Source organism: Aspergillus nidulans, chromosome II (assembly GCF_000011425.1).
Source record: "Aspergillus nidulans FGSC A4 chromosome II".
In the NCBI taxonomy this organism is placed as follows: domain Eukaryota; kingdom Fungi; phylum Ascomycota; class Eurotiomycetes; order Eurotiales; family Aspergillaceae; genus Aspergillus; species Aspergillus nidulans.
The window spans coordinates 2,963,218-2,975,538 of NC_066258.1; the positions used below are offsets into that span (position 1 = coordinate 2,963,218).

General features: G+C 49.3%; 2 protein-coding genes across 2 annotated transcripts, besides 3 other annotated features; one reads left to right on the plus strand and one right to left on the minus strand.

The window, feature by feature from the left end:
• Window positions 1-12,321: part of a sequence feature (contig 1.61 483..865047(-1)) that runs on past both edges of the window.
• Window positions 1,573-2,644, plus strand: ANIA_03796 (uncharacterized protein). The gene is made up of 2 exons (XM_656308.2): window positions 1,573-1,892; window positions 1,969-2,644. The coding sequence occupies exons 1-2, from the start codon at window positions 1,802-1,804 to the stop codon at window positions 2,079-2,081; spliced, it is 204 nt and encodes a 67-aa protein (XP_661400.1). The 5' UTR covers window positions 1,573-1,801; the 3' UTR covers window positions 2,082-2,644.
• Window positions 4,311-5,654, minus strand: ANIA_03795 (G1/S-specific cyclin; the record flags this gene model as incomplete). Its single annotated transcript, XM_656307.2, has 2 exons — window positions 5,410-5,654; window positions 4,311-5,357 (listed from the first exon to the last, which is right to left on the minus strand). Exons 1-2 carry the CDS (start codon window positions 5,620-5,622, stop codon window positions 4,311-4,313), a joined length of 1,260 nt encoding a protein of 419 aa, XP_661399.1. The 5' UTR covers window positions 5,623-5,654.
• Window positions 11,936-11,967: a sequence feature (Short protein (ANIA_11417, CBF75368.1) was converted to a misc_feature.).
• Window positions 12,027-12,042: a sequence feature (Short protein (ANIA_11417, CBF75368.1) was converted to a misc_feature.).

Genomic DNA, 12,321 nt, shown 5'->3' on the forward strand with positions numbered 1-12,321 from the left:
TCCGGAGCGGTGAGGAAGATAGCATGAGTACCATCATGCTCCAGATCCCCATTGTAAGTGGGCGATCATCCAAATCACTCTAAGGGGTGGTTGAACTCGGTGGTGATTAACGGAAGACAGAGATGCGTAGCACAGCACTCCGTTGCCTACACACCGAGGTATAGATCTACATTGTGAACGCAAGAGGGCAATAGTACAGAGTGGAACGGTAAATAATAGTTCCTGAGCAGAGTATCCTCTGTACAGAGTCGGCGTACAGAGATGGACACCGTTCATCCATGCCTTATTCCAGCTTATTCCAGGTCCAGACGCAGCTCCTACCCATTCCTTATAGTGATAGGCCGGCAGCAGAAAGCTTCATGCACGGAGTCCTCCACAGTCCGTCCGTACATTTTCCCCAGGGGCTGGGACTGGGGACCAAAGAGTCAACGTCAGCAAGCATACTGCTTGCATACTATGGAGCTAGTCCAAGGCAAGGCAAGGCGGCTGCCTAAGGATCTCATTCAGTAGACGGCTAGCTTAAACTGGCACGAGCGCGAGCGAGAGAGAGCGAGAGCAGCACCGAGATGTACCTCCGAAAGCCCGTATCACAGAGCAAGAACGAGGCGAGGGCGTTGCTTTTGCCAGCCTGATTTTCCCGACATCTAGGCTGGACATTCCAGCCAACCTGGTCGCCAACGTGATGGCACCACACAGGATGGCAGCTGGGAAGCCGAGTTATCCATGCGGTATGGAGCGGAGTGGAGTGGAGTGAACTGGCTTGTTGACGGATCACCGAATGTGGTTAGTGCGGGTTATGTCATCAGGGGCCATTCACTATGCTTGTTTGGGAATGGTCTATAATTAGATGATGGTCAAGTGACACGTTGTATTTATTGTAAAATGCAGAATAAATTACAAAGTGTTGTCCAACCAAAAGCAAGATATTGTGTATCAAGGCGTTAGATACGATAGGAGTCCAGACTGTACTCGTCGCTCGTTATTATACTGGCTGGACAAAGACAAAGCAGAAACCAAGTAGACAAATCAGATGGGAAGAGAGGAAGAGTAGATGAAACCAGACCAGCCTCGTCTTGTCATTGCCACTGTGGCAAGACAGTTTAAGCCCAGCAGACCGACTGACAGGGGGTCGTGAGTCTCAACAAAGGCGATCTCGTTATCCAGATCAGATTCCAGACCACCCAAGGCATGATCCGGTTTGCCGCCTCGCCTTGGAGGATAAGGAAGGCTCCTGAACATCCACGACAGCTCGACCATCCCTGGAATGGAATGATATGACACTCCGACCGACGTAGACGGACACTTGTCTCTTTCTGGCGAGCAGCAGTAGTATTGAGTGTTGATGATGCACTGATGCAGAGCAGTAAGACTCCGTCTGGGGTCATCCAGCCAGCCGGATCGGTATCTGGAGCTGGCCTGTACGGAGGAGCTGTGCTGCTAATTTCGTTTATTGACTGACTGGCTGCTTCTATTCCTCTTTTGAACAGCTTCGTCCTTGCGTCCGGAATATGGTACAAAAGGATCCTCAGTCCTCCTCTGCTTCCTCCCTTCACTTCACCATCAATCACCATCTCAAAGATCGATTCCAAGTCAGCCTGACTCTTTATTCACCCCTCGCACCCTCACCCTCTGCTCGCCTTCTACCATCCGTTGAGCCTCACTGAGCCTTGCTGCGCCACGACCTGTCACCTATATATCCTGGGGCAGAACAACTATATATACTCCCTTCAAGCTCCAGCTCCACCATCAATCATTCAGAACAATCCACTCAATCTGCTCTATTTTCACTCTGCACATCAAAATGCCCATCAAAGTCAACGACTCAAATTCCGACCTGTCCAGCAATGGCAGCAGCAGCAGTGACCAGGTGGTCGTCGTCCCCAATTCACGAGGTATGCATTCTACGCTTACTATGCTTACTATGCTTACTACGCTTGACTCTCAACAATATTAACGACTTCTGTATAGGGTCCAATTCCGGTCCGCGAAAAACACAGCTTCCCGTTATCGTCCACAACGGCGGCGGTCAGACATATGATGAGACGCGGCCGTCTGACTGGGATAGACAGCGATGGAAGTAGAGAGTTGCTCAACTCTCTTGCCCTCCCTGCTTAGCTGCTGGCAGCTCTGCGGACGGCCTGCTCGGTCTGGAGAGTACGGTGCTAGTTCCAGCTTCGTCGGCTTCCCTTCATACAAAAGTGAGGCGAGATCGACGGGTCCAGCGCCCGAAGTGGACTAGCGTCGGTCTAACCGCTTTTGTCGCTGGTGCTCGCTCTCTGGTTCGACTGACCGCATTATTTCCCCCTGTACAGTGATTGTCATGACCCTCATTACTCGTTGCAAAGTGCCCATTCTTGTGGTCTGCAGCGCATTGCATTGCATTGTATTTTATGTTTGTCTCCCTTTCTTCTCTCAAGGCCAAGGGTCAGAGCACACGTGTTACCTCAGACTCTCAGGAGTCCGTCACCCCAGGTTCCGTTCTCCTGTCGCTTCCCCAACCTTGTTGTATACTAAACTTCACCTTGCTTTTTTTCCCCTTCTTGTTCGGCATAGCGTGGGTGGTTATCTGTTTTCGTCTCTTTCTTGTCATGTCGCTTCTTGATTCGCTGGCCTGATCTCGATCACCTGGAAGGAGATAAGACGCCCCTCGGCATCGCTAGGCTGCGGCTGGATCTGTGATCAGTCCATTCTGCACTACGCCGACATCCTCACGACGCCCGTCTATTTCCAAGTCACCTTTCAGACCCCAAATTGCGTCCCTTTAATTGATCAGCTGGGTCCAGACCATCGATCTGCATCGCACGAACGCAAGAAGGATTAGGAACTGGGGATCAGGGATCAGATCAGGTCTTCGTCACGTCCACGAATGTCTCTGTTTACTCCTACTACTGGCTACTACTGTACTATACCAGAACACTACTACTACCATTACCACCGGCCTAGAGATATACTTTCGGGTTAGCTATTATGGATACTATATTATCAACTGCTACAGTCTGGCAACTAATCCTTGTACTACTCCAATTCACCAAGACCAAATAATTAGTTCAAATGAATAGATAAATTACGGGATGGCACTTAGTAGAAGTCCCGCTACCGCTCCAGAAAGACGGTGAGCAAAGACCCTGCCAATGAGCCAGTCAACGCTTACTGCGCTTCTGTCAGACTTGCAGTTATGGCTACCCCGGACATTCTCCGCTTCCGTCCGTGGCTCCGACATTCGTCCAAGCCTGCAACCTGCGTCTCTCACCGATTGTCTTTGTCAGGTATGCAGTACATTATTGTTCCCGACATTCCAGTTTCGCGGTCAACTTGCTTCGTCTACATCTTCTAGTATGCGAATGCAAAAGCGAAGTAGCTACTGCTGCACGGTGCGCACTGACGAGACTCGCTGAGTTGGCAGATGTAAGGTATGCACAACGAACGTACCCCATATCCATCTCGAGTCAGGTTACCGATTGAAAGCGGAAAATGAGGTGCATGGAAGTCGACTGACCTCTCTATGGTATGCTCTACGGAGCTGTTATACGTGTCAACCAAGTTTTATTTGACAGAAAAAGAATGAAAAAGAGATAATTCGCCTTTTCAATGGATCGACTAAATCGTCCCTAAGTACTATCTAGCGCTCTGTAAGTATGTATGCAGAAACTCTTGGGCAACAGTTAGCCCTCTCATCCCCCTCTTTTGATGGATCGCCCTCAGGCTCAATCTCCTCGGGCCGGGACAGAAATATTTTTTTTTTGCTAGTTTTGTGAGAATCCTGGTTTTGATGCTTTTTTTGGACGGAACATCCTTTCACCAACCAAGGACTGTGTTCATGCTAGATGAGCACATGCAGAGGTGACAAGGTGAAACCACATTAAAATCTTTATATGATGTCGTGTATCGAGAAATGGTAAAATGCAAGGGGAAAGGGGGAAGGTTGAAAAGAACAGGAGTTGGACGTTCGCGTCATTTGTCCAGACCCCAACGGGTCTTCAGAAACTCCAAGGGGATCAAATGAATAACAATAAATTTCAGGCAGTTAGATGCAATCTGAACTCGAGATGCTCGCGCTTGCAATGCTAGATGTCAAGAATCAAATGGCAGATAGATGCAACTTGGTACACCCAAGGGTATGATATGTCACAATAAAAAGGAGAGGGGTATGCAATTTGCAGATAACAAAGGAAAAGTTTGAAAAAATTTCCAGGTCTGTCCGTGCAAGACAGCTGAGAACCACTCCAAAGGGTTCTATGTATAAACCAGATCGGCTAATATGGCACACAATTCACGAAAAGACACCGTCGAGAAGGTTGAGGTCTTGCAGCCTAATACCCACTTGTGAAGCTCATCTGGGGTTGAAGATATTGTTGTTGAGTGACATAGTTAGACTCCTGTTGGTAGGGGTTGTGAGTCACGTATTGGACACTAGGCGAGGGTGTTGGCGACGGTGAGCAAGCGCTGGGCACTGGAACTGCTTTAACGTAGCCCGCATTGCCATTGACAAAGGCTTCGTTCTCGGGAGTAATTGGCGGAGTGATATAACCGTGAGGCATGTTGGTGGGATGAGGAGCCTTTTGGGGGGTAGCAAGTCCGATCTCTCCTTCGTATGGTTTGGATTCGGAGTTGACAACGTCGGATGGGGGGCTGGGAGGAGTGTAGCTTGCGATCGAAGCCTGGCGTGCGAGGAACTGCTCAAGGATTTTCGAAACTCGCGAATAATGAGATGACGAGTACTTCCTCGCGAGCACTTGCGACGGCTGGTGGAGTTGCTGCGACAATCCAACCAATGTCATCGAGTCATACTGCGAGGCCCATTCAGTGTGACGAGGCTGAGGGCGGTTGAGGATGCATCGTGCTAGGGCAAGGGAAGCTCTAGCAAGGTCGGATGACGGCTTGGACACGAACTCGCGGTGAAATAGCGAGATTTCCGCAATGTAGAGCGCAAGATGCTCCACCTCCGGGTCATATGGGGTGTCCATGACTGCTGTCTGGAGGAAGCTGTCAACGGTTGGATGGCCAATAGTCCATCCAAGGGTCTGCAGAACATGCCATTCCATTTGAATGAACATGTCGTCATCGTACAGAGAGCAGCACATCGATTTGAGCTCGCGGATGGTAGGCACACGGTCCTTCTTGTCGCCGTACTTGGCGGCAATTAGGAGCGCTGCACAGCCGACCAGTTGATAGTGTCTCTTGTAGACAACGCGCTTGGAGCAGTACCTATCAAGAAGATTGACTGTCAAGAACAGGGTCGAAGGCAGCAGTTGAAAGGCAGTGTGAGCTTCAATCAGGAAATCAAGCAAGTACGGACGCATGAACCATTGAATTTCGGTCTGGATGTCAATGGATTCAACATCGGGAAGGGTGGAAGCCTGTGACACGATTAGCCATTTACCAAAACGTAAGAGCAAAGGGACTACCCACATCCATATCCAGCATGTGAGATAGAATATCATCACGGTATTCCTCGCTAGTGACCCGGGACAGTTCATCGGCCATGGCATATTGACGCTCTCGGGCGACCAGCTTTGCATGCTCCTTTGGATCCATCCGCGGGACAGTGAAGTCATCGTATGATTCCACAAAATATGAGTCGCAAGGCTGGTAGCTCGAAGTGGGGCGCTTGTGGTAAGCCATGTTGTCGAACTGGAACGGATATCGATTTGAAGATTCAGGGAGTGGACCTGAATAACACGGTCTCTTGCAGGGAACGACGGAAATAAGAGAGCGACAGTCGTCAAATTAGGTATTGATTAAGGAGTGGAATTAGTTGGGTAAGTATTAGAGAACGACCAGTAGAAAGATGATAATCTGAATACTGAAAAGGTTGCGAGCCAACGGGACGAAGCCTTGACACGGCAGTTAGAGCTAAAAGAGAGACTGGATTAGCGAGTGAATTAAAAATTAGATTAAAATAATGGAACACCCCGAGTGAAAGAAGTGGACAGCAACGAGGGATGGGAGTTCAGAATAAGACGATGCACTCAGATATAAGGGAACGAACCCCTAGGGTTCTAGAGTACTAACCCAGAGAAGAGGCCTTCGGGCAGAGGGCACAATGCAACCCTTACCGTGACGGCGTGTCTGGCATCTAGGCAAGACGCAGGAATGATCCGTCGAGCTTGATTCTGGAGGATACCAGTTCAAAAGGCAAAGAACGATTGAACGTCTTCACCTTAGGAACTAGTGTATGGGCCTTGAGTACTCCGGAATGTGGAACAGGAGTACAGGCACGAGCCCTATGTAGGGGTAGGGATATTTGTCAGGGGGGAGATCAGAATGCAGCAATGTTCACAACGTACAGTTTGAAACTCAGCGCGCTGCTAAGCGTCCTCGTACAAGATTAAAGTGATTCGTAGGATAGAAAGCTGCGGTATGTCGAAATCCACATCAAAGGGATCCGGTAAGGTCGAGTCCGATCGCTGTGAATTCGAATGGGAACTGTTCCTAAGAAGTGCCAAAACCAACAGTTAGCAGCAACTCCAAGCCTTCTGCTTTTTCCCCTTTGTTCATGTGCTCATATAGACCAGCAGGAGCGAGATTTTCTGGTATGTGATGTGCCGCGTTGGATCGTCCCGTTCAAGATAAGCACCCAGGAGGCACATTCCCAAGACCATAACCCCTGTCGCCATGAATCAGGAGAAGAATTCTGTATTCCTTTAAATCACCACGATCCGTCCCGCAGCACGATTCGTACAGGGACGGCATTTCTGGAATACTTGTCGATTTGTGTACTCCCAAGGAACCACAGCCATTGTCTCTTCCTCGCTCACGGCTCCATCGCCCATCAACTGATATGTTGACAATGCACGATGCCTGATACAGGATTGGATGTGTTGTCTCACAGGTGTGGAATTGCAACGCTCCGAGTATTCCGACGCATACGAATGTTGAATCCGCTGAATGGAGCCTGCGGCATATACTGAACACGAGTTGTTGAGATGCTCGTTTGTTCGGCTACCGAAGAGGATTGGAGGCAAAAAGTAACATCACTGATCGAGAGTCTCGTTCTCCAACTGGGATCTATGGAAACTGGGTTGAATGGCACAGACGAAAAGAAAAAAGCTCACCTTCCAGCAAATCACAACCGCGAGAGAATCATGTACACGAAAATAGCGTTGTCCAAGGGGAATAATGAAAAAGAAATCAAAAAACCCTTCTCGTTGCTCTTCTAACCGGCAGAAGCTGAATCAGGGGACTCCAACCGACGATGCCACGGATTGACTTCGACTGTCAGATAGGGAAGAGGTCGCCGTTTGAGCTAACAAACGTCGAATGCGAAAACGTCGAAGCAGGAGCTGACGGACACGGCTCGACTGGAGAGCTGGTGCAACGGGTGCAGGACTAGGTCGACAGACAAGACGCCGTCGACTGTATCTCTACTTGAGGACCAGTCTCGAATCTCTCCGGAGGAATTGACCAGGAAGGGATAGGAGAGACGGGAGGAGAGAAAGGGGAGAGGACACGAAGATAGAAGAAGGAGAAGGAGGAGAGAAGAATGAGGAGGAGTGGCTTCTCTCTCCAGGCGAGTGTAAGGGAGAAAAGAAAAGAAGAAGAGCGTCGAAGGAGACTGAGGGCGGAGATACAGGTCGAGAGGTGCCGGCTGAGGAGTGTAAAAGACGGTAAAGTAACGGGGACCCGTATTTAATGATGTGGGTAAAGCAGGTAAATCGCGTATTGTCGTGCACTGGTTTCCTGTCTGCTAGAAGTAATCTGTTTCAGGCTATCTGGTCTAAGGATACACTTGCCAGTCATTTCTGATTGCTTCCAAAATGCTGTTCCGCAAGTTGAAACGCATCGTACAGCTGGGGTTTTCCAGCATGTCAACTACTGGCCATGGCCGGTTTATGGTGAAGAATGGCCAAATATCGATGATGGTATTACTGGGTCTCGCTGAACGTCGACCTGAGAACTACCTAGACCTCATTGATTCAGTAGTGATAGGCACTCTCCTTTTCCAGAACCTCGCAGGGAGCTCCTTAGGGTGAGCCAGTCGTTAGGGGGCCTGAGCCCGCAGACTCCTTAAAAGACTCCTCCTTACTGGAAACCTGGAATCAAGCAATACACCGTCCCCGTACACTTAGCATCAAATAAGTCGTGTATTGTAATGATTCTCTTTGTCTTCCCGCCCGTAGTCTACGCTATATACTTTACTATCACTCAGTTTGTAGAGATTGACCAGTTCGCGCTGGTTCAACCCAGGCCACCCAAGTAAGAAAGGTTCGACGCTCGATGTATCTAATAATAATCTCCACGAAGGGGTCTCTGACATCGACTTGCCTCATCATCCAAGATAACCTTTCTGACGTTGCAGCCCCTCTTTGGTGGTGCAGGAAAACGACTGGTCCTTGTTGGCTGTTAAGCTGCCGGCGTCCAGCACCCGCGTCCTGATGGTGGCCGTCTGAGTGGGGAGATCCTCCTCTCCGACCTCCTCCAGGAACACCTCGGCTGCTTGGCGCTGCCACTTTTATTGCCCTGCTCTTTGAGTATCGTACTTCGTATTTTATCACTGACTCCAACCGGTAATTTCTAGATCCTTTGGACCATCCATTATATCAGCCGCGTCGCCAACCTAACCGCACTTGGTAGGTCAGCACAGGAGCGTACGCTGAACGCTAGAAGTACAGAGTACAGTAACCTGCTCGTCCAGCTCCGCCAGCCGTCGTCTGTTCCCTCGTCTGTTCTGCGCCGTCCCGAGCTGTAATTTAGGCACCAACTGCAAATGGCCAGTCAATGCCTTGCAGGAAACAGTCGTTCGAACGAAGGAAAAACGCAAAAAAAGCCTCTCTCAAGAAAGACTTCTTAACGGGAGTTTCGAATGAATCCAGCTGTCAGTTCGGTCGGTTGGATTACATGCTTTCAAAACCCGTAACCGCGACTGATCTATGCTCATTTCCCGCATACCATGAAATCGAACTGCGATTCGACGACCACCTTACAACTTACACCCACTTTGCAAGTACTATCATTCTTAGCTGACGTTCGCACTTGGCTCGCAATTTGCATTCGTGAATCGTCGAATTTATAGAAACTGGTGATATACCTAGATCACAGAGGTATGGGCTTCTGGCGAATGCTTCGTCCATGGCACTCTGCAATGCTGCCTCAGTGCATATATATTACGTTTACGAGTACCCTGCACTCGCATTCATTGTCCTAAGCACCGCTGAAGCCTTCAGATACCAGGATATCTTGACAACATCTGCGAACTTTGGAACGAATCGCAGTTCGGTCGCAGATGGTTTAATATGGAATATGATGACTGCCCTGGCCATTAATTCCCGAACGTATAACTGTATCGCGCCCAGATACATAGACGACTTACAGTTTATACCTTTGACCAGACGATGAACGCGGTCGTTCACAATATCCAACCAGGATCTCGACAGCTGAAGCTGGTTGGAGCTATTTTGCCCTTTCTGGACACCACGCGACACGTTCACGTCCACGGTTCCGCGGTTTACGAAACAAGATACAACCTTGTTGCGGAACATCCCCCTTAGCGGACAATAAATCAAGATCAGTTAGATCATCGTTCTGCTTCAGTCAAACTTCAGAAGAGGCTAACGTGGCTGACCGGTTACCTGTCTCGCTGATCTCAAGAATCCCACTGTACCACTGACTTCACGACCAACCTCCATACATAATACTGTAGCGACAGTAGTCCAGACCATCGTTATTGAACTTAAATGCTATTCCACCCTTGTTAGCCCACTATTGCAAATAATTCATGTGCTTTATTCTTACCGGGAGGTTGTCGAACTCTTGGCCTTCCTTGCTTTGTTGATCTCAACCCCAGCAGCAGCTCAACCCTGAATCCACTCCGCGGGAAATTGCTAGCTTTACTACCATGTCTGATAGTGAAGTTCTCGGCCCCAGAAGAACCGGCACGGCAACTGCTAGTCATGACTTCAACGGCATTGCCTGATTCCGCTCGCTGAGGATACCGCGGAATATCCCCCGGCTCAACCTCCTGCGTAAAGGGGGGCTTACTCATCACATACTACTGAACTAAGGGCGCAGGGGCAACAATCAAACATTCGAAAGGGACAAGGATGTCCCAAGCCTCCAAGATTAATTTCCAGTTCTGGCGCGTTAGTGACTCGTATTTGTGGATGATGTGAGACTGGGACATGTCAGGCTAGTTAGCACGAACCGAACGACGAACGCGACGCCAGCCATTCCAGCCATTATTGCATGATCGCAAGCCTTCTGCTGCAGGGGTTGGATATCAAACGAAGGTCGCCTTGCGATGTCGCGACTGTCCCTGCAGTGCGCGGCAATGGCCCAACCCTAGCCATACTATTGCTCCTAGTCTTCCAGTGATCCATTGCAACCGCTCTTACGCTGTGCTTGTGTACTTTGCAGTTTGTACTGCGTACGGAGTACCCCATTCTCGCGGTTTAATTGACTTGAGAATAGGCCGATGTCTATTCTATATTCTATATTTGGGTTGAGAAACCAATGCCTGTGCTACTTGTCCTTGTTCCGTTGGTACCTAAATACTTGCAAGGATAGCGGACGTTCGTTTTGTGAATCCTCATTTGCGAATTCGAAACTCAAATACCCCGTCCGATATCGATACTGTATCTACTGTATATACGTATGACCGGCTACACCGCGTTCGGGCTTGGTTGTTAAGTACATACAACCAACCCACTGCGGATCCTGAAGATACTACCATTCGAACTCCGCCAAGATCCTCTGCGAAATTTCAATGCAATTTTGACGTTGACGATGCTGCGTTCTCAATTGCCGATATCTCCGTATGACGAACGCCAATTGCGAGACGGAAGTACGGTCTCACGGAAGATCCTTCCTGTCTAGACTCAGGAGTTTCGAATCTATTTGAACAAATCCATATTCAATATCGCGTATGTTCTAGTTAAACCACCAATCCATCACTCCCGGAGCCGGATGGAGCGGGTATCAAAACAGCGCCCGGTCCTACCCATTTTTACTTACATATTCAGAAACCTCCCATATCAACGTCCTTGGGTCCGCGCTGCAGGCAAAAAAAAATTCTCGAGTGGGCCGAGTGGAAACTGGGAGAAGCACGGCGGCCGGATCAGGCAGTTTTCTAGAAGGCCTACAGAAGCCAAATTTCACACTGAGTCCATCTTCCTGGGTCGGGTCTCAATTTGACCTCTTGAGCCCGCTCATGTTTAAGTTTTGGAGTTTTGATATATCGAATCACTCTGCAGTAGTGCCATGTTGAAGTCGACCTGGTCAGTCAAAAAATTGCCGCTGGGGAGATCATTCACAGTATGATGTGTTTTGCGATCGGTCTCCGGGTCGGCAACGGTATAAATGATGGCCCAATATAATGATTGCTATGGAGGGGCTTATACAAGGCACAGCAGGGCGCCGGACTCCGGTCACTACGTATACAAAATACTGGGCGCAGGTTAGTAATAGTAACGAGCGCAGTAACGATAGTAGTAACGAAGAATCGGTGCTCCACTGCACTACGCCCTCTTAAAGCCAGAAGCCGGCTCGGCCGTATGAAGGTGGACGACGAGCGATGACCGATACTGGAGAGACAAGTCTTCTCTGTTTAATGGGATATGCTGCTAAAGAGGGTTCAATCTAATTACTTTGCTTTACAAGGCCGTTTACGCTGTAGTATTAGAATGCAAGCAACGCAACCTAGCGTCCCAAAGGATCATCATAAGCCGTCTAGCATTCGCTAATGGCATCTGACCTCTGCTGGGTCTATCCCGTCGTCTATTTCCTCCCGATTCTTGCTTCAGCCCGGGTCGCTGTCGCGGTTGTTGTCGCGGTTACTGTCGCCGTTGCTGAGGACAAAGTGGCACATGAACCTCTCCATAAAGAAGATTTTTTAGCCGTACCAAAACTGCGCAGTGCGGAGATGCCCAACCGCAGGTGAGGGATAGAAACGTCTTTTGATCGTTTCGCGGTCGAGTTGACAGATCCAGATGGGTCAAATATGGAGTCGACAACTAACTTGGTTCGAAGACTGTAAGTAACGGTGACCTTCCATACATACATACAGAGTACAATGACACTTTGCCTTACAGTAACGAGCTAAGCTAAATAAAAAGAGGGCGGAGCCAGCCGTAGCGTGGTAAATAAACGCCCCCACTCAACCCCATAGTCGGATTCGCCTTCGCTCTTAAATTTCAATCTCTCACAAGGACAGCAAGACCCAGCGACCAGGCACTCAGTTCAGAGTTTCGATATCTTTCAGGCTGCAGACGACTCCTCATGATTCAATGGCCCACTAGAAGGAACGGCAGAAGAGTTGATCAATTGATAGATAGATCCTGCAGCGCGTCCAGGGCTGCATGACCAGACCCATGGCGTCATTGTTGA